The sequence below is a fragment of the Pseudochaenichthys georgianus genome, chromosome 4 (genome assembly GCF_902827115.2).
Source record: "Pseudochaenichthys georgianus chromosome 4, fPseGeo1.2, whole genome shotgun sequence".
NCBI lineage: Eukaryota > Metazoa > Chordata > Actinopteri > Perciformes > Channichthyidae > Pseudochaenichthys > Pseudochaenichthys georgianus.
In genome coordinates this window covers 31,295,366-31,313,422 of record NC_047506.1, presented here as the reverse complement: position 1 = coordinate 31,313,422, position 18,057 = coordinate 31,295,366, and the positions used below count along the sequence as shown (strand labels likewise).

Below are 18,057 nucleotides of genomic sequence, written 5' to 3'. Positions count from 1 at the left end.
ACAGAGCAGAAAGGACAGTGAAATTAAATCTGTATAGAAGCTGCGTTATCAAGCTGAAACAATGTAACTGAAGACATGATGTTCACTGCTGGATTTATGCAACTCAAGCAATATTTAAAATGGGCAGCTGTCATTCAAAGTACAGTACAAGTGATTTGTAATAAAACCTTATTTTACCGGCTTATTACATATATAATATAAACTCACATTTGCACATAAATCACAACCAAGTAACAAGAACAAACAAAAAGAAAACTGAAAGACAAACAAAATTATTATATGGATGAAAAATAATAAAAGACGAGTAATGAATCATACAATTCTTAGGGAGGGATGATTTCCCAAATATACATTTATACACACTTACGTACCCCTGTTCATATAAATACATACACAATTGATGTTGACATATTGATGAAATATAATCCCTTGATTTGAGATGCAGGGTTTTAGCATGCCTACATGATTTAATGAGCTGATTTTTCTGATCTGATCTCATGTTTATTATGCATTCTGAATCTGCTACAGCCAGCCAGTAACATCAGCCATCAGATAGAAGTCCTATCCCTCTGAAATGTGTAAACAATATATACAGTTTGTGTACAGCGCTTCAGTTCTGTATCTGAGTACTTCTCCTCTCAACCCACACCACGCTCACTGACTGGTATTGCTTCACCTGGCTCCCTCACACCTGTCTGTCAACTGGTCCCTCCCCTTTTCTCCCCAGATTATTGAGCAGCTGGAGCTCTCCTTCCCACTGCGGTGAGTCCCTCCACCACCTCCCTCTTCCTCAGTGTCCACTCCCTCGTCTTCACCTCCCCCCCACCCCTTCTATCAGTCCGGCACACACACAATATATACATTTGTTAAAGACGGAATAAGCTACATCTTTAGTGGATGTCTTCAGTGCTTCATTGACCGAATTTGATATTACAGAGACATAGTTAGTGCTAAGGGAAAAGTTCAGGCTTCTTTAGCTTGGATTTATCTGGGTAACCAGGAGGTGTTGTCTATATGTTGTTCAAACACAGAACATCCTTGTTCTCTTTGCTGTTATCGCAAACTAGCTAAGTTTCTAACAGCGAAAATGGCGTCCCAAATAAAGAGTTAATAGGATATTATGGACGAAGATGCATTTTAGCTGTATGAGCTTGAGCCGTCGGTGTGGTTCTTTTTTTTCTTCAGGAAAATAAAACATTCCCATGTGTTTTTGCCATTTAAATGGTACTTTAATGTTTTGTGTTGGCTCTATGGCTGTGAAACATCAACTATGGAAATTGCATAATTAGAAGTGGCATAGGTAGAGTTATAGGAGTAGTTCCAGTAAGCCATTTGTATATAATGCATCAAGCCCCGTTTCTCATTTAGTTGAACTTTTGCTATCTGAAATTTAAAAAAACTGGTGTGTTTGTAGGAATGTGGACAGACCGGAGCTTTGTCAGATGTCCCTCTACGACTTCCAGAAGTTCTTACAGATGGATCAGAAGGTACTGAGCAGATTCAGCACAAATCACAGTAACATTTTCTGTTAAAATCTGCTCTGGGCTCACTTCTGTATCCGTCTCCTCTCAGGAGTCCTGGGCTTCAGATCTGAGTCGTGTCCGAGAGTTCCTCACGGGGTACATGAGGGGGGGGCCGCAGCCGGAGCCCATGCTACAGCTCGATGAGGTGAGACAAAGAAAGAGACACCTGAACAATCTGTGCAGAGTTATTCCTGCTTCACAGCCTGGTGCTTCATGTTTTTAGTTCCTGACGTTCCTGTTCTCTAAAGAGAATTCTGTGTGTGACCCACAACTGCCTCCTGTCGTTGCTGATGACATGAAAAGGCCGCTGTCTCAGTACTGGATCTCCTCCTCTCACAACACGTACGTCCCAACATTTGTGTCGCAAGAAAAGCATTTTGTTGTATAATAATGGTGATTTAATGACACCACCTTGTCATATTAAGTCATCTGAAAAGAAGAGATACTTTTCTCTCTCTTTCTTTCTTCTCTGTATGTCCAATGTTCACATATAGCTTAGCCATAGCGTTGGTTATCTTTTTGCTGGTCCTGCAAACAGCCCCAAGCCCATAGGCGGCACGTGAGGCTCAGGTTTGGGAAGGCTAAATAACTTGTTTTACCTGACGCTGCCTGCCTGCCCGCCTATAGAAAAGAGATCAACTCAGTGAAATCACGGGCACCGCCTGATCAGAGCTCAGTGCGCGGAGTTTAAATCTATTAAGTATAAAGGAAATACAGTTTAAACTGCCGTATGCAGAGAAGACGCCGACGTGTCACACTTATCATTCATTATCACATCATCAATCAGATCATCGATCATATAATATCATAATATATCATATATGTCCTTATCTGAGTCAGCTTCTCCAGCTGTATCTGGCCGTGCATCTCTTACAGTGTCACCTACTGTATGCAGAAGTATTATTTTAAGCAACACATTAAGTTTGATGAAATACTCAAGTCAAATGTAATTAAAGTCAGATCCACTCGTGTATTTGACGGGGCAGTGATATCATAAAACTGTTAATAATATCACTCTTCAGACACTTTTTCTTTCACCAGCTGTATTCACCTTGCAGGTGCAACTCTGTGGCTTGTATCCTAGATTATATGTTTAAGTCATGGATGTTTAAAGCTCATATTTGTCTAATATTAGTTTACTTTTCATTAATGAAGTATGACGCTGCGCTAGGCAACACTTGTCCCTGTTTGTGATTGGTCAAATGTGGCTAACCCCGCCCCTTTCACGTAAACGCGCTCTCAGCTGGAGAGAAAACCCCTGGCTTGATTTACCGAGTTGATAACCAGCGTCGTATGACCGCTTAGCGAGAGCGCGTTTGTTAGGGTTAGTTAAGATAACTCAAACGTACCCAGGGTCTGTTGAACTGGCTTCGTAGTACAGGGCACAGGTGGCAGCAGCGCTAATGTCAAAGACACACACATACATTATATTTTTCTTTTACCATGCAGTGACAAACATATTTGGGAAGGCTTAGCCTTCCCTAGCCTACAGTACAGTACCCGCCACCCCTGCCCAAGCCTACCTGACTCAATGTGTATGTGTGCTTGAGATACAAATATCACATGCTTTGATAAGCAGTTTAACTTAAAATCCCAGCTTATATTTGTTGAATGTATCTAAATCCTTTTTTAGAAATGATGGTTATTTTGTGGTTCTGTCTATCAAATGTGTGGATTTGTTAATGGCTTTAAAACAATTATTCTACTGAATAATAAAGACAATAATATAACTGACAATATGTATTAATCAATGTTGGAAACTATGATTAGTCGCACCCCATTGAATGCACATTAAGGTACAGTTCTGAACTTGTTTCTTTGTTCCTGCTCTCTCAGCTACCTGACAGGTGATCAGTTTTCCAGTGAATCGTCTCTGGAAGCGTACGCCCGCTGCCTCAGGATGGGCTGCCGCTGCATTGAACGTGAGAGTCCCCAACATTTGATATCAAAATGAATAAAAAATGAATCAGAAACAGAAATATGTTGAATTAATTTAGGTTAATATCTGTTTAGAGAACAAAAGGTTTTTAAATGAATGTGTGTTTTGTGCTCACAGTGGACTGCTGGGACGGACCTGACGACCTGCCAATCATCTACCACGGCCACACGTTAACCTCCAAGATCAAGTTCCTGGATGTGCTGCACACCATCAAAGAGCACGCCTTCGTCACATCGGAGTACGTTTGGAGATGGTTTTCAAAGTATTAATAAATGTTATTTAGATCACATCTGCCTGGGTGAGAATACCAGTGCTTTCTTAAAGGGATAGTTTGGGTTGTTGAAGTGGGGTAGTGTGAGGTACTTATCTTAAAAAACATGATATGATGTTATCTATCAGGAGTAGATAGGGAAACATAGAGGAGTAACAGCACAAAAGCAACGCAATGTAAAGTGAGATTTGCAACAGGGGCAGAAACCAAGGTCATTTAGTCACCTATTTATTTACCATTTAACAATATCCCTTAAACTTTATTTAAACCTAGTCCCGAACATCTCCACTAGTGTTGCACTCTACCAGTTGTTTTGTTTCCAGAGATTCAGCTTCCTGGTGTATGTGTGTGTGTGTGTGTGTGTGTGTGTGTGTGTGTGTGTGTGTGTGTGTGTGTGTGTGTGTGTGTGTGTGTGTGTGTGTGTGTGTGTGTGTGTGTGTGTGTGTGTGTGTGTGTGTGTGTGTGTGTGTGTATGTGTGTGTGTGTGTGCAGGTATCCTGTGATCTTGTCCATCGAGGACCACTGCAGCGTGGTGCAGCAGAGGAACATGGCCACACACTTCAAGAAGGTGTTCGGAGATCTGCTGCTCACCAAGCCTGTAGACAACGGCGCAGAGGAGCTCCCCTCCCCCCACCAGCTCCGCAGGAAGATCCTCATCAAGGTACGCATACAGACACACACCTACCCCTCTGGTTAAGGGATTTAGGATTTAGGATTTAGGATTTAGGCATCGCTGAGGGTGGACACTGGGTTAGAGAAAGTTATTTTGTAGAAGAGGGGGAGGCTCAAGCTTAAAGAGGCCCTATTCGGCTTTTTGGGGGTTCCTTTTCCTGTAGTGTATTATATAGGTTTGTATGCATGTAAAGGGTCTGCAAATGTAATGTATCCATAGAAAATTGGAGGAAAGAGCAATGGATTTTACTGACAAATGATCAACAATTGAAAAAATAGCAGCAGATTAAAACAGTTTCCTCGTGGCTCGTCAAATATCTGATATCACTTTTTCTTTCTTTTACATGACATAAAAACAAACGAGAATGTCAAACTTCAATAGATCTTTCTACTTTGTCACCGTTTGAGTTGCCCTTGTAATGACCTTATTGTGTTGTGCACTCTTCTTCTGCAATGGTTTTCCAATCAGAGTAATGGTACCACCTGCTGCTTATCTCGATGAACAACTCCTAATAGATTGCATTAAAGGCGGGGGTGGAAACAGGCATTCATTTGCATTTAGATTGCAGATTCTTTGTAAGATTCAAATGAAAATCCATTGGCCTTGAGCAAAATCTTCGACCTCCATTAATTATAACATGTTGTAGAAAATCCCAACATGCATGCAGAAAATGCTCCCACATTCCTCAGTGTGGTTAAGTTCCCCCCCTTTATCACAGCACAAGAAGCTGGTGGAAGGCACGCTGTACGAAGAGGTGACTTCAGCCAGCTACTCAGAAAACGACATCAGCAACTCTCTGAAGAACGGCATCCTCTACCTGGAAGACCCCATCGACCACGTGAGTGTGTCCGTCTGCCTCACACACACAGTCAGTGTGTCGTGGAGTGTTACTGAAATGTGTTTGTGTGTGATTCACAGACGTGGACCCCGCACTATTTTGTCCTGACCAGTAATAAGATTTACTATTCAGAGGAGACGTCTCACTACCAGACGACTGATGAAGAGGAGGACGACGAAGCGAAAGAGGTAGGGAGATGATTATGAAAAATAAACAAGTTATAATAAAGTGTTTATCAGGTAAAGCTGATGCTCCCTCCCTCGGTCAGGAGTGTAACAACAACGAGCAGCACTGTGCCGAGCGCTGGTTCCACGGGAAGCTGGGCGGAGGTCGTGATGGGCGACAGGTGGCCGAGAAGCTCCTGCAGGAGTACTGCGAGGGGGGGGCCAAGGATGGAACCTTCCTGGTGCGGGAGAGTGAGACATTTGTGGGAGACTACACCCTCTCCTTCTGGTCAGTTACACTGAAATCACACACGACACACTCAAATTGATCTCAGCTTCTTTTTGTTTTGGAGAAAGAAAGAAATAGAAATAGGAATAAAAGAAGAGATAGCAGGATTATAGAAACACATTTATAAGAAAGTGATTGGGGGAGTTGAGTAAGGCAAGGCAAGGCAAGGCAGGTTTATTTATATAGCACCTTTCAACACAAGGCAATTCAAAGTGCTCTACAAAAAATTAAAGACATTAAGAAAATGGCATTTCAAATCAGTCATTACAAAGAAAAGCTAATAAAATAAACATTAAAAGAAAAAATACATGGATAAAAGTTACAGTGCAGTTTAAGATATGAATAGTTCAATTTATAGTAGCGACAAAAAGAAAAGTCTTCTTGCTGGATTTAAAAGTAGTAAGAGTTGCAGCGGACCTGCAGGTTTCTGGGAGTTTGTTCCAGATATTTGGAGCATAATAACTGAACGCTGCTTCTCCAGGTTTAGTTCTGACTCTGGGGACAGAAAGCTGACCAGTCCCTGAAGATCTGAGAGATCTGGATGGTGCATAATTTAGCAGGAGATCAGAAATGTATTTTGGGCCTAAACCATTCAGTGCTTTATAAACCAGCAGCAATATTTTGAAATCTATTCTTTGACACACAGGAAGCCAGTTTTTCCAAATCCTGCTGTGACATTAGTCTTTTAATCCTAGATGTGTTCTTTAGGTGATAGTAGGCTGATTTAGTAACTGTTTTAATGTGACTGTTGAAACTCAGGTCAGAGTCCATGACTACACCTAGATTTCTGGCTCTGTTGTTTTGAACATTGCAGGCTGAAGCTCAGCGCTCACTTTTAAACGTTCTGCCTTGTATTTACTGACTTGATTTGATTTGCAGGGCAATACAAACACACTTAGTATACATGTACTCCAAAAATTACTTACTAAATACTTAATAATACTCACTAACTCTCTAGCACTGAGGACTGAAATCAACTGGCTGTCTAATCTCTAATAATATTTGTAAGGCTCAATAAACGCTGGAAGGCTCGACTCTATGGCACGAAACGATCTGGCACTTGGCACAGAGAAAACACAGATTACACACACACACAGGGGCTCTACAGGTGCAAACAATAAGGGCGGGCAGGTAATCAGGCCAGTGAAGAACACACATGGGGAGGAGTCAAACTACCTAAAATGAGAGGGGAGGTTAGTACCAAAATAAAACAAGAACAAACAGGAAATGCCAGACAACAAATATGATATGGTTTAAAGCTTACGAATCAATGAGAAAGTATGAGATATTGTATTTTTAAAGCTGCCTTTATGTTTTTGTTCTGTGCAATCTGGTTAAAATGTGAGCAATTTATTTAAGTATTGAATGTTTAATCAGTCTTTGTCTTCAGCCTGCCAGAGTTTTATAACAGATGAGTAGCGTTGAATATGCAAACGGTCCCTCCTCCTCCAGGCGCTCCGGTCGGGTCCAGCACTGCAGGATCCACTCCCGTCAGGAGTCAGGCTCCACTCGATTCTACCTTACCGACAACCTGGTGTTCGACAGCCTGTACCGCCTCATCTGCCACTACAGAGACACGCCTCTGCGCTGCAACGAGTTCGAGATGCGGCTGCTCAGCCCCGTCCCTCAGCCCAACGCGCATGAGAGCAGAGAGTGAGTCATCAATGTCCCTTCACGACTGCTGTATTTGAAAGCAGAGAGGAAAACTGAATAAAACAGATTTCTGTCTTCCAGGTGGTTCCACTCCAGTCTGTCGCGTGTTCAGGCTGAACACATGCTGATGCGTGTCCCCAGAGACGGAGCTTTCTTAGTGCGGAAACGCAGCGAAAACAGCTCCTATGCCATCTCCTTCAGGTCGCACAAACCCAAAGACAATCAATGAAGTCTATTTTTGAGAGTTTAACGTTCTGTGTTTAAATGTCCTTCTCTCTCCATCTGCCTGCAGGGCGGAGGGGAAGATCAAGCACTGCCGTATTCAGCAGGAAGGACGCCTCTTCATGTTGGGCAGCTCGGCAGAGTTCGAGAGTCTCGTGGACCTGGTGAGCTACTACGAGAAGCATCCTCTGTACCGCAAGATGAGGCTCCGCTACCCCATCAACGAGGACACTCTGGACCGCATGGGCACCGCGGTGAGACACACACAGATCAGGAATCACATATTAAATGTTTACATCATTGCTGTAGTAGCCCGTGTTTTCTACTTGACATCCAACTGTTGACGTCCAGCGCTCTGTCTGTTAACCTCTTTCCATCTCTTGCACAGTGTTGCTTTTTTCTACTGGGGACAGTTTAGCCATCATGTATCCTCTCCTCGAATATAAATATGAATATTCAAAAAGTATTTTATTATCAAAATAAAAACATAATGTCCATCAGAAGTTTCAACCATACATTGTTTTTTATCAATCAACCAGTAATTGTCTGGCATTCTTGATGATAAACACCTAAATACGGGACGGGTGGCGCAGTGGTCTGTGCGTTTGATCATCAGATCAAGGGGGCGTTGGGGAACTCCAGTTCGAAACCCGCTCCCGCCCCACTGCGTCAGGCCGTTGTGTCCTTGGGCAAGACACTTCACCCGAATTTGCTCCTGTGGGTATTGTCCACAGTAGATTACCATTACATGTATGATCTGTATATGTAATGTGTATTTGTAAAGCGCTTTGAGAGTCTTTGATAAAGCGCTATAATAAATATAAGGATTATTATAATAATCAATTGGCATACTTCATTTTGTGGATTTTTCCTCAATTTGCACCTTAGATAGCGTTTTTTTATGCAATAAACTAGTGTCTGCCATTAAAGTCATGCATGGTTTTCACTGAGATACTAATTCAAGTAACCTGGCTGGTTCAAAAACAGAAAAAAAATGGTATGTAGCAATAACATGCACAACATAATTATCACAACTGATATTTGCTGTTATTGTACCTTCATACATGTGTACTGCAGCTTTCAATTCAGAATGAGTTTAATAGCGTTTAAACCTCAACACTAACCACTATTATTTGTCATGAATGTGTCAGGAGCTCGACTACGGGGCGCTGTATGAGGTCCGCACCCCTCATTTCTACGTGGAGGCCAATAAGATGCCCACTGCTCGGGTAAGTGAGACTGAACTGTGGACTTCCAGTTTTATTCACTGTTAATCATCTAATCACTATCATATCATTCAACACATGATTAGCAGAGTTATTCCCTTTTGAAGCTAATATGGAGTATTTATTTCAGAATTTACTTATTAGCCAAATTAACCTCTTTCTATTACTTACTTATGATATCAAATTGTATTCCATGGAAGAGCAGAGTTTAGTTTTACTGTTTGTTGAAACTCTTTTTAGCTTATGGATGAGTTAGCGATGAAGAAAACAAAGAAAAGAAAGACGTTGAAGGAAGAAAGGGATGTTCGTGAGTAAGGAAATAGAAACAGGATGTATAAGATTTAAACATGTTCTGACTTTTGCACCTCCTAGTGGTCATATGTAAAAGTGCACAGTGTCAGACAGACTGATGGTTCCTCTCCTGTTTCAGTGCACGGTCAAAGCTCTGTACGACTATCGAGCTCAGAGGGAGGACGAGCTCTGCTTCCCCAAACAGGCGCTCATCGTCAGTGTGGAGAAGCAGGATGGCGGCTGGTGAGTGCATCTCAGTGTACCATGTGACCTCCTGTTTGCGTGTTACTTCCACCTATTGCAGCTCCTCATGAACCCGTGTGCTGTGTTTAGGTGGCGAGGCGACTACGGAGGGAAGAAACAGCTGTGGTTTCCTGCAAACTACGTGGAGGAGGTCCCCAGCTCCCCCTCCAGAGAGCCGGACCAAGTGGTGAGTGAGGGGTTAGCTGAGCAAAATGATCAGCTTGTGTTTCCAATGCTAATTCTTTTGTTGTTGTCTCAGTCCACAGAGAACAGTCCTCTCGGGACGTTTCTTAAGGGCTTCATTGATGTTCCCACCTGCCATGTCGGTGAGTCCCGTAAACACATGCTTACTTTTTATTTATAGACTTATACTGTCCAAACACTTGCTTGCTTTGGTTAAAATGCTCATTTATATTTTTTGAAGAAAAATAAATACAGCCCACAATATGATTAATCTAAGAAATGAAAATAATTTAGATGGAAGGTAAGTATAAAGCTGTCCGATTACCTGGTATCTGGTGTGAGGGGTAGGGTTAGGGTTAGGGTAGTGTTGTGAATCGAGTGGCCCATGGTGGTGGTGGGGTTATGGTATGGGCAGGCGTATGTAATGGACGACGAATACAGGCCACTCGATTCACAACATTACCCTAACCCTACCCCTACCCCTCACACCAGATACTGACTGGTTTTCGGACCCCCCCAATAAAGCAAAACTGCACGTTTCAGAGTGGCCTTTTATTGTGGCCAGCCTAAGGCACACCTGTGCAATAATCATGCTGTCCAATCAGCATCTTGATATGCCACACCTGTGAGGTGGGATGGATTATGTCGGCAAAGGAGAAGTGCTCACTATCACAGATTTTTTCAGATTTGTGAACAATATTTGAGAGAAATGGTTATTTTGTGTATATAGAAAATGTTTTAAATCTTTGAGTTCATCTCATGAAAAATGGGAGCAAACACAAAAGTGTTGTGTTTATATTTTTGGTCAGTGTATTATGGAGGCAGACAGTGTTCAGAAGAGTGTGTTGAAGACCTTCCTTTTAAATAAAGCCTATACTTGGAGCTGGTTTAAGATGATGCTGTGTTTGTCCCCCTGAGTCCTACATTGTATGCTATTTATTCTATTCTGTATGGTTTTATTTGTATCTATTTGATTTGTGTTTCACGTTCTATCTTGTTTTTATTATTTGATTTATCTGTTAACACTGCCATCAATGTTTGTTTATCTCTAAAGTCCATTGAGACATGCGTGTTTTGTGATAACTTGCTATATAAATAAACTTTGATTTGATTGTTGTAACCTGTTAGCCCTCTTTGGAAACGAACATCTAAAAAGTCTCAAAAACAACTTTTTCTGAACGGAACTCTCTCTCTCTCTCTCTCTCTCTCTCTCTCTCTCTCTCTCTCTCTCTCTCTCTCCTTACCTCTTCCTCTCTCCATCGCTCTGTCCAGTGGTGCTTAAGGACGGGAAGAACTCTCGCCCCCATGTGATCACCATCCAGTCCCAGCAGCCGTCCTCTCTTCCGGTGCAGACCCTGGACGTGGCGGCCGACTCTCTGGAGGACCTGACGGGCTGGGTGTCCCGGATCAGAGAGGCCACGCAGAACGCTGACGCACGGGTGAGTACGCAGGGACGGAGAACTTCATCTTGTGGGAAATGTACATTTTTAACAATCAGATTCACAATTCTTTATTTATCCCATGAGGAAATTTGTTTTGATGAAAGTTGCTCCATTAAAAATATAATAACTTAAGAAAATAGAATAGAAAAAGTATATAAACATAAGAAGTTAATTTAAAATTTGCAATAAGAAAACAAGATAAAATAAAAAGTAAGAAAATGTAAGCCTAAGGAGTTAAAGTAAAAATGCCACAGGAAAATAAAATAGAATAGAATACAAATATAAAATAAAATAGTAAAATTAGGTTTCATGACAGTTGCCCCATTTTATAATAACATGAAAATAGAAAGATAAAATGAAATACAATGAAAACAAAATATTAAGATAATAAGTTAAGTAAAAAACCTGCAAGTTGTACTTCTATAAATATACAACAATTAATATGTTAAACGTGAATATTGCAATATATACATGTGTTTATAAGTATTAATAAAGATATTGATGAGGAACCATACTATGGCTCAAAATGCACAGTGTAATACAGTGATGATCCTAAGTTGTATTAATGTTGCACAGTTGAATAATTCAAAGTACACAGTATAAGTATTGTCAGTATTGCCCAGTTACAGAGGGTGAAAGCCACTGATTGGTAAGTCAAGTCAATGCATTAAAGTCTTTTTAAGAATCGTTTCGGATTAAACCTTTGACCATGTTGCTGCTCTTTCTAAAGTAATCCAATATTTCAAAGGCTCTTTTTATATTGACTGCACAGTATCTCCATGGTAACAGATGCAGGAGGAGAAGCAGATGGAGAGGAGGAAGAAGATCGCGGTGGAGCTGTCAGAGCTGGTGGTCTACTGCAGACCCGTCCCCTTCAACGAGGACAGTAAGGACCAAACTGCTCTCTTCTTCTCTTGCATCACTTATAAAGTTTCCGTGTTTAACTCTTTTTTTTTTTGCTGCTGTTTCAGAGATCGGGACAGAGAGGGCGTGTTACCGGGACATGTCCTCCTTCCCGGAGACGAAGGCGGAGAAGTTTGCGACCCGCAGCAAAGGGAAGCGCTTCCTGCAGTACAACCGCCGGCAGCTTTCCAGAGTCTACCCCCGAGGACAGAGGCTAGACTCGTCCAACTACGACCCGCTGCCCATGTGGCTCTGCGGCTCCCAGCTGGTGGCTCTCAACTTCCAGACCCCAGGTCAGTGTGCAGATATACATGTAAGTTTACACAGTGTCAGAACAAAAGAGAACGGCACATACAAGCAATCAACAAGTAAGTAAAACATTATATAAAAAGCTATTGTAAAAAAATGTTTTCCTCATATTCAATGTTGGTTGCTAATTACAAGTTAAGCGCCACTGACAAAATACATGTTCTGCTTGTTTTTGGATCTCAAGCATGCAAATACAGTTTTTGATGAATTCAAATGTACTTATTAGAATGTTTACCCTAATTATCACATGTTGCTTGCATTTGAGTGACCACCACGGAAATAGAACAGTATACTACATAGAATAAAATGAAAAAACATATGCTTGATCGCATTTCAGGGATAAATCTAAGGGGTGAAGAGATGGTTTAAAGAGGTCCTGTCGTGTGTTTTGGGTTTCCTGTAGTGTGTTCTATAGGTTTTTGTGCATGCAAATGGTCTGCAAAGGCTCGAACCCCAAAGTTCCCTCCGCACTCCCCCTGGCTAGCACTTAAACACATTGCTTGTGAGGGCGGGACATGACCAATCAGAGCAAACTGGGCTCTGGTTTCAGACAGAGGGTGAAAAGAGGTGCTGCAGCACAGGCAGTATGAGAAACATAAATACATTTTTGAACATTAAAGCATGGAGACATGTCACAGTAGAAGCACTAAATATTAATATGAACCTGAAAATGAGCATAATAGGTCCCCTTTAATGGTTTACTGCTACAGAAAAAATAATCATTTTCAAAATATGTTTACCTCTTCAGGTTGAATATTCAAATGATCTGAAGCGAAAGAAAAACAATATCCCGGTAAAAATTGTTGGAGGTTTGACTTGAACGCATAATTACTACCCTCATGTACACACTTATTTAAGGTTGCAGGATCTTAACAATAAGGATGTCAGTTGTATGATAACAAAGAAAATGTGTTTGATAAATCTGAAATGTGTGTGTAGATAAACCCATGCAGCTGAACCAGTCCCTGTTCATGCTGGGAGGGAGCAGCGGCTTCGTTCCTCAGCCTGAAGTTATGAGCGACGACGCCTTCGACCCTTTCGACAAGGACACCCTACATGTGGAGCCAATCACCATCCAGTTACAGGTCAGATCCATCATTTCTGGATAAAAGAAAAATATTTTCTTAGCCCCCTCTTGACATTTTTATTTAGTTTTTGCTGTTTTATCCTTATGTTTTAGAGGAACAAACAGTTTGCCCGGAGACTAAATATAGTATGATAAGAAAATGGCTCCATCTTAGAAACAGCAGGAAGCACAATCAAGCATTGCATGAATAAAATGCACAACAAAATTAAATGGAAGATGTGCTGTAAGATATTTGCTAAAAGTTAGTCTGAACCATATTAATATTGATAATTTAACTTTATTGATCCAAAATTAGGTAAGTTATAGCAGCAACATACTTTATTTCAAGACTTTAGACAAGGAGTGCCCACACTTTCCTTTTAAAATGACCAAGCCCAAATGATCTACCTACAGCGAGCGGGGGGGGGGGGGGGGGCAGATGAGGAGGTGAGGCCCCCTCGTAACTGCATGAACCCGTATGGCACAGTTTGCGATCGACGTATTGGGCACCCCTGCTTTAGACCAACCAGAACCAATATTTCTCCTTATCATACTAAATCAAAGCTTGGGACACAGTTGTATTAACAGTCTCTTAAAACTTAAGATTGAGATGTTCGTTGTTCTATCTGCTTGTCACACTTGTTTCTCGTCTTGAATCAGGTGCTCGGAGCCCGTCACCTGCCTAAAAATGGCCGCAGCATCGTCTGTCCCTTCGTGGAGGTGGAGATCTGTGGAGCAGAACACGACAGCTGTAAATGCAAGACGGACGTCGTGGGTAAGACAATGTGCTGCCGCCTGGCTGCTACATACGTGATTTACATTGATGTGTTCACTGCCTGAGAGCTGACCGTCTATCCTCCTGCTCCCCAGCTGATAACGGGTTGAACCCTGTGTGGGTGCAGAGGCAGTTTGTGTTCGACATCCACAACCCCAGCTTCTCCTTTCTGCGCTTCACTGTCTACGAGGAGGACATGTTCAGCGATCCTAACTTCCTGGCACAGGCCACCTTCCCTGTCCGTCTGCTACGCACAGGTGAATGTGGAATAATAGCAGAACCCCAGCACATTCAATGTCTTAGTTAAGTTCTGAAAGAAGCCAACAGTAATTAATGTTCTGAGGGAAGAGGACAACAAAGTATTTACAACAGCATGCACACATATAATACAAAGACACACCTTACTAGGCCATGTCATCTGGTCCTAATAAGCTCCTCTTTTTTTCGAAAATTGAATTCTTTTTTTTACTGGGCATACATGACATCATGAGGTACAGTTAAAACAAAAACTCAAAGAAAAGAGAAAAAACAAACGGATTAACTGATTATTAAAGTTGTTTACCTGCGTTACATAGGGACATGACTACTTAACACTCCTTTTCTATTGGCTATCGCTCCAACGCATCTTACGTGATAGGCTAAGGGGCGGGACAACCAGCTAACCAATCAGAGCAGACTGGGCTCACGTGATAACATGATCTTATGATGTTAACTGTAGAACTGTAAATCATTTTTGCCAAAAAGTGTTGATTTAGTGGTGTGTGTGTGTCCAGGCTACAGGAGCATCCCCCTGAAGAACAGCTACAGTGAAGAGCTGGAGCTGGCTTCCCTTCTGGTCCACATAGAGATCGTCAATGCAAAGGTAAACCAGTTGTTGGGGAGATAAAACAAACAAATGCATGGCACATTTGTAAGAGTTTCCGCACATTATAAAGTGAAGTTTTTCCTTTACACGGAGGTAGTGCAGTATGCTTCCTGTTGTCCAGTGGTCTGCAGACAGTGCAATACATGTAGCTTGTACCGTTACCAATGCTTTTTTTACCTTTTCCCTGCCATGCAATTAACGGTACACATCCACGCTTTTGGAGCAACTGCGGGTTAAACTTAGAAATGTGATTCCTTTGCGTTTCTTTTTTTTGACAGGTTACGGTTTAAAGGTTGATTACTAGCGTTAATGTGTAAACGTTGACAACCCTGCTATTTATGTATTAGCATCTATGCAATTAGGATTATAGGAGAGAAGTTATACATGATAACTTCCACTTTCCTCTCCGTCTCCTTCCTCACTGTGGCTGCAGGAGGAGGACGATGAGAACCTGTACATGTCCATCCAGCGGCTGCGGGATCGAACCAGCGAGCTGTCCACCCAGGTGTCCCTCCTGGAGAGGTCGGGGTCCGGGGACCTGGGCTACCAGCAGAGCCTGGAGGAGCTCAGAGCGGCTCAGGACCAGCTGAGCGAGCTGGTGGAGGCCCGGAACCGCAGGTGACTGACCACCAAGATTCAGAAAGGAAGCATGTACTTAATCATATGTTTTGACAGACATTTATTCATTATTCATTTTTATTATATTACATTTTGTAGATGATAATTCAATTAATTAGTGTTTTTCACATATTTGCTAGATTGAGGCCGCCTGCCACTAGTCTATATATAGTAGTTTGTATAAAAGTCAAAAGAAAATATGGCTCTTTTGGAGATTTTCATTTCCTTCTATATTTTAATGATTTTTTTGTGCATTCACTAAACACTTTTATGACATACTATATCAGTCCGCTATGAACAAGTGTAATATTTCAGTGTTACCATAAATGTATGCCATTAAAATGTCTTCAACAGTCATAAAACAAGTGAGCACAGTCACATTTATGCTAGTAGATATTCAAATGATATGTTCATATATAGTATGTTATTTTTTGTTGAACATGACATTGTACAGCAGATATATAACAAAAATAATATTGATTTTCTTCTTTTCCAGGCTGATGGAGAAGAAGAGGAGGGAGAAGCTCAGGCAACAGGTGACGGCAAAGCGCAGCTAGCCCCCCCGCCCACCAGAGGGCGCTACACTGCGACTCAAACTGTGGCGGAAACTTCCGTCCAGAGCTGTGAGAACAACAGGCTCTGCAGCAGCAACTTGCAATCCTTTTATAACTGGAATAAAGAACATGTTCCTTCACAGTAGAATGTGAGACTTTAAAGCGCTATGCTGGACAACAGCAGAGATAACAAAAGACAAACCGAAGCATCTCATGGACTTAAATAAAACCTAAAGAAACTAAACTATTAAAACAATCATGGACCTGAGGCTGAAACACATTAAGAGCCAACTGGATATGGGTTTCTTCTGAAGCTTTCATAGAAACCATTCAGACATGAAGTAAATCTGCACCAAATGTGTTTTAATTCTTCATTCAAGTTGTTTTCAAGCACAAATACTCAGCTTTCTATTTGTTATATGATCATGAATTATTAAGCTAAATGAAGAGCTTTAAAACATATTAAGATGCATTTTTACTAGATTTGATGGTCCAATTTGTCGATAATGTAACTTTTCGAAACTGAACTTTTTAAAGTATATGGTATAATGCGTAAGAAATGAACTCACACTTTTGGAAACTTAGTTTGAAGCTCATCAGATCCACTCTTACTATGTTTTGGTCTGTAGTGAGAACGACAGGACAGCAGGGAGAAGGAAACTCAGGTTACAGGTATGTGGAAGAAAAAGCAAAGGCAGCAAACAAGTTATTATCATGTATGTGCCTTCGATGTTGACAATGTAATTACTACTCTTAAAAACAGTAAATAAATACTTTCTCTACAACTGGAATATTGGCCCTTAAAGGGAAAACGACTCACAAACGAGGAGGAATCCATTCCCTTCACTCGGACCACTTCTCATGAAATGGGTTTAAAGGGCTTTAAGACTGAAGTCTGCTCTGTTTATTTTTGGGGAGATCATATGAAGCCATGTGGCGAGTGGCTTCTGAGCACAAAGTGGACAAACAAATCCTCACCAAGCCTCACAGAAGTCCTTTCTCAAGTTGCAGCTTTGCACCTCGATCGAGAAGCTCTTCAAAGGGCTCTAAATAAATCTATACTACCTTAAAAGGGGCATGAGGATTCCCAAAGGGGGACACAATATTCCTCACAGCACCCCCTGGATGTCACCTGCACAGGGCAATCACATTAAAACTAGAATTGTTTCCCCTAGCCACCCATCAGAACCAGGATCCGTTCATATCATCGGGCTCTTATCAACAGATGTGTCATCCCTGGTCCTGGATCTGCCAAAAAACTGCTTCAAAATGACCCCCTGCATGGCTTCGTACCTAATAACGCCCCTTCCTACTTGTAGCTACTTCTCCTTCCCATCATCCTCTTTTCTTATTGTATATAACTGCTTTTATTTATCAAACCGATGTTTGAATGGATGACAAATCATTGAAGATATACTGTAACGTTGTGTAGAATATATCATATATTGTTCACACAAACCTCTTTTCCTGCAGTTGCACTGTGTTGGGACTTCTATGCAAAGGTCTTCTTCGATTTGACTCCTGTTGTGTTCCCTTCTGTATCTATGCTAACTGTCCAGTATTATTACTCTGCATTACAAACCCTGTCCAAGTTTCACTTTATAAAAGTTCCTTCATTGTTTGTAGCCTTTATTTAAAATCAAAAGATCTCTTTTTCAAGGGTGACCTGCAGCACATTAGTTACACATGTAACATAAAAATAACAGAACAACAATAAGGATGACATACAACATAATGTACAGTTTACAAAACTCTATTTACAGTGACAGGTACCATGAGTATCAAACAGCATGTCACCCAGTCGAGTTCTAAAATGATGCAGGGGAACCAAAGTGCTCAGTTTTAAACAGGTTTGCAGACTGTTCCAATTTAGTGGAGCTGCACAACTAAAAGCTTTCTTCCCTAAGACAGTCCTCGCACTTGGCACATTTAATAAAACAACATCATGAGATCTCAGGCAATATGTACTTTCAATTCGTCGAGAGATCAGAGAGCAGATATAAAAAGGTA

The 18,057-nt window shown here is 41.4% G+C and overlaps 1 protein-coding gene across 1 annotated transcript in view; it reads left to right on the top strand.

The window, feature by feature from the left end:
- LOC117445233 (1-phosphatidylinositol 4,5-bisphosphate phosphodiesterase gamma-1-like) overlaps nucleotides 1-17,668 on the top strand; it is a 37,038-nt gene extending 19,370 nt beyond the window's left edge. Inside the window, exons 7-32 of the mRNA XM_034080737.1 lie at nucleotides 728-762; nucleotides 1,415-1,487; nucleotides 1,573-1,668; nucleotides 1,747-1,865; nucleotides 3,360-3,445; nucleotides 3,580-3,700; nucleotides 4,226-4,394; nucleotides 5,125-5,244; nucleotides 5,325-5,432; nucleotides 5,513-5,697; nucleotides 7,150-7,350; nucleotides 7,432-7,551; nucleotides 7,643-7,826; nucleotides 8,724-8,801; nucleotides 9,229-9,332; nucleotides 9,423-9,519; nucleotides 9,592-9,658; nucleotides 10,788-10,954; nucleotides 11,747-11,843; nucleotides 11,929-12,153; nucleotides 13,109-13,254; nucleotides 13,896-14,010; nucleotides 14,106-14,267; nucleotides 14,784-14,872; nucleotides 15,309-15,493; nucleotides 15,990-17,668. Of these exons, the coding sequence (XP_033936628.1) occupies nucleotides 728-762; nucleotides 1,415-1,487; nucleotides 1,573-1,668; nucleotides 1,747-1,865; nucleotides 3,360-3,445; nucleotides 3,580-3,700; nucleotides 4,226-4,394; nucleotides 5,125-5,244; nucleotides 5,325-5,432; nucleotides 5,513-5,697; nucleotides 7,150-7,350; nucleotides 7,432-7,551; nucleotides 7,643-7,826; nucleotides 8,724-8,801; nucleotides 9,229-9,332; nucleotides 9,423-9,519; nucleotides 9,592-9,658; nucleotides 10,788-10,954; nucleotides 11,747-11,843; nucleotides 11,929-12,153; nucleotides 13,109-13,254; nucleotides 13,896-14,010; nucleotides 14,106-14,267; nucleotides 14,784-14,872; nucleotides 15,309-15,493; nucleotides 15,990-16,050 (3,210 nt within the window). The 3' untranslated portion in view covers nucleotides 16,051-17,668. The remainder of the gene's footprint in view (nucleotides 1-727; nucleotides 763-1,414; nucleotides 1,488-1,572; nucleotides 1,669-1,746; nucleotides 1,866-3,359; nucleotides 3,446-3,579; nucleotides 3,701-4,225; nucleotides 4,395-5,124; nucleotides 5,245-5,324; nucleotides 5,433-5,512; nucleotides 5,698-7,149; nucleotides 7,351-7,431; nucleotides 7,552-7,642; nucleotides 7,827-8,723; nucleotides 8,802-9,228; nucleotides 9,333-9,422; nucleotides 9,520-9,591; nucleotides 9,659-10,787; nucleotides 10,955-11,746; nucleotides 11,844-11,928; nucleotides 12,154-13,108; nucleotides 13,255-13,895; nucleotides 14,011-14,105; nucleotides 14,268-14,783; nucleotides 14,873-15,308; nucleotides 15,494-15,989) is intronic.
- The last annotated feature ends 389 nt before the right edge of the window (nucleotides 17,669-18,057 follow it).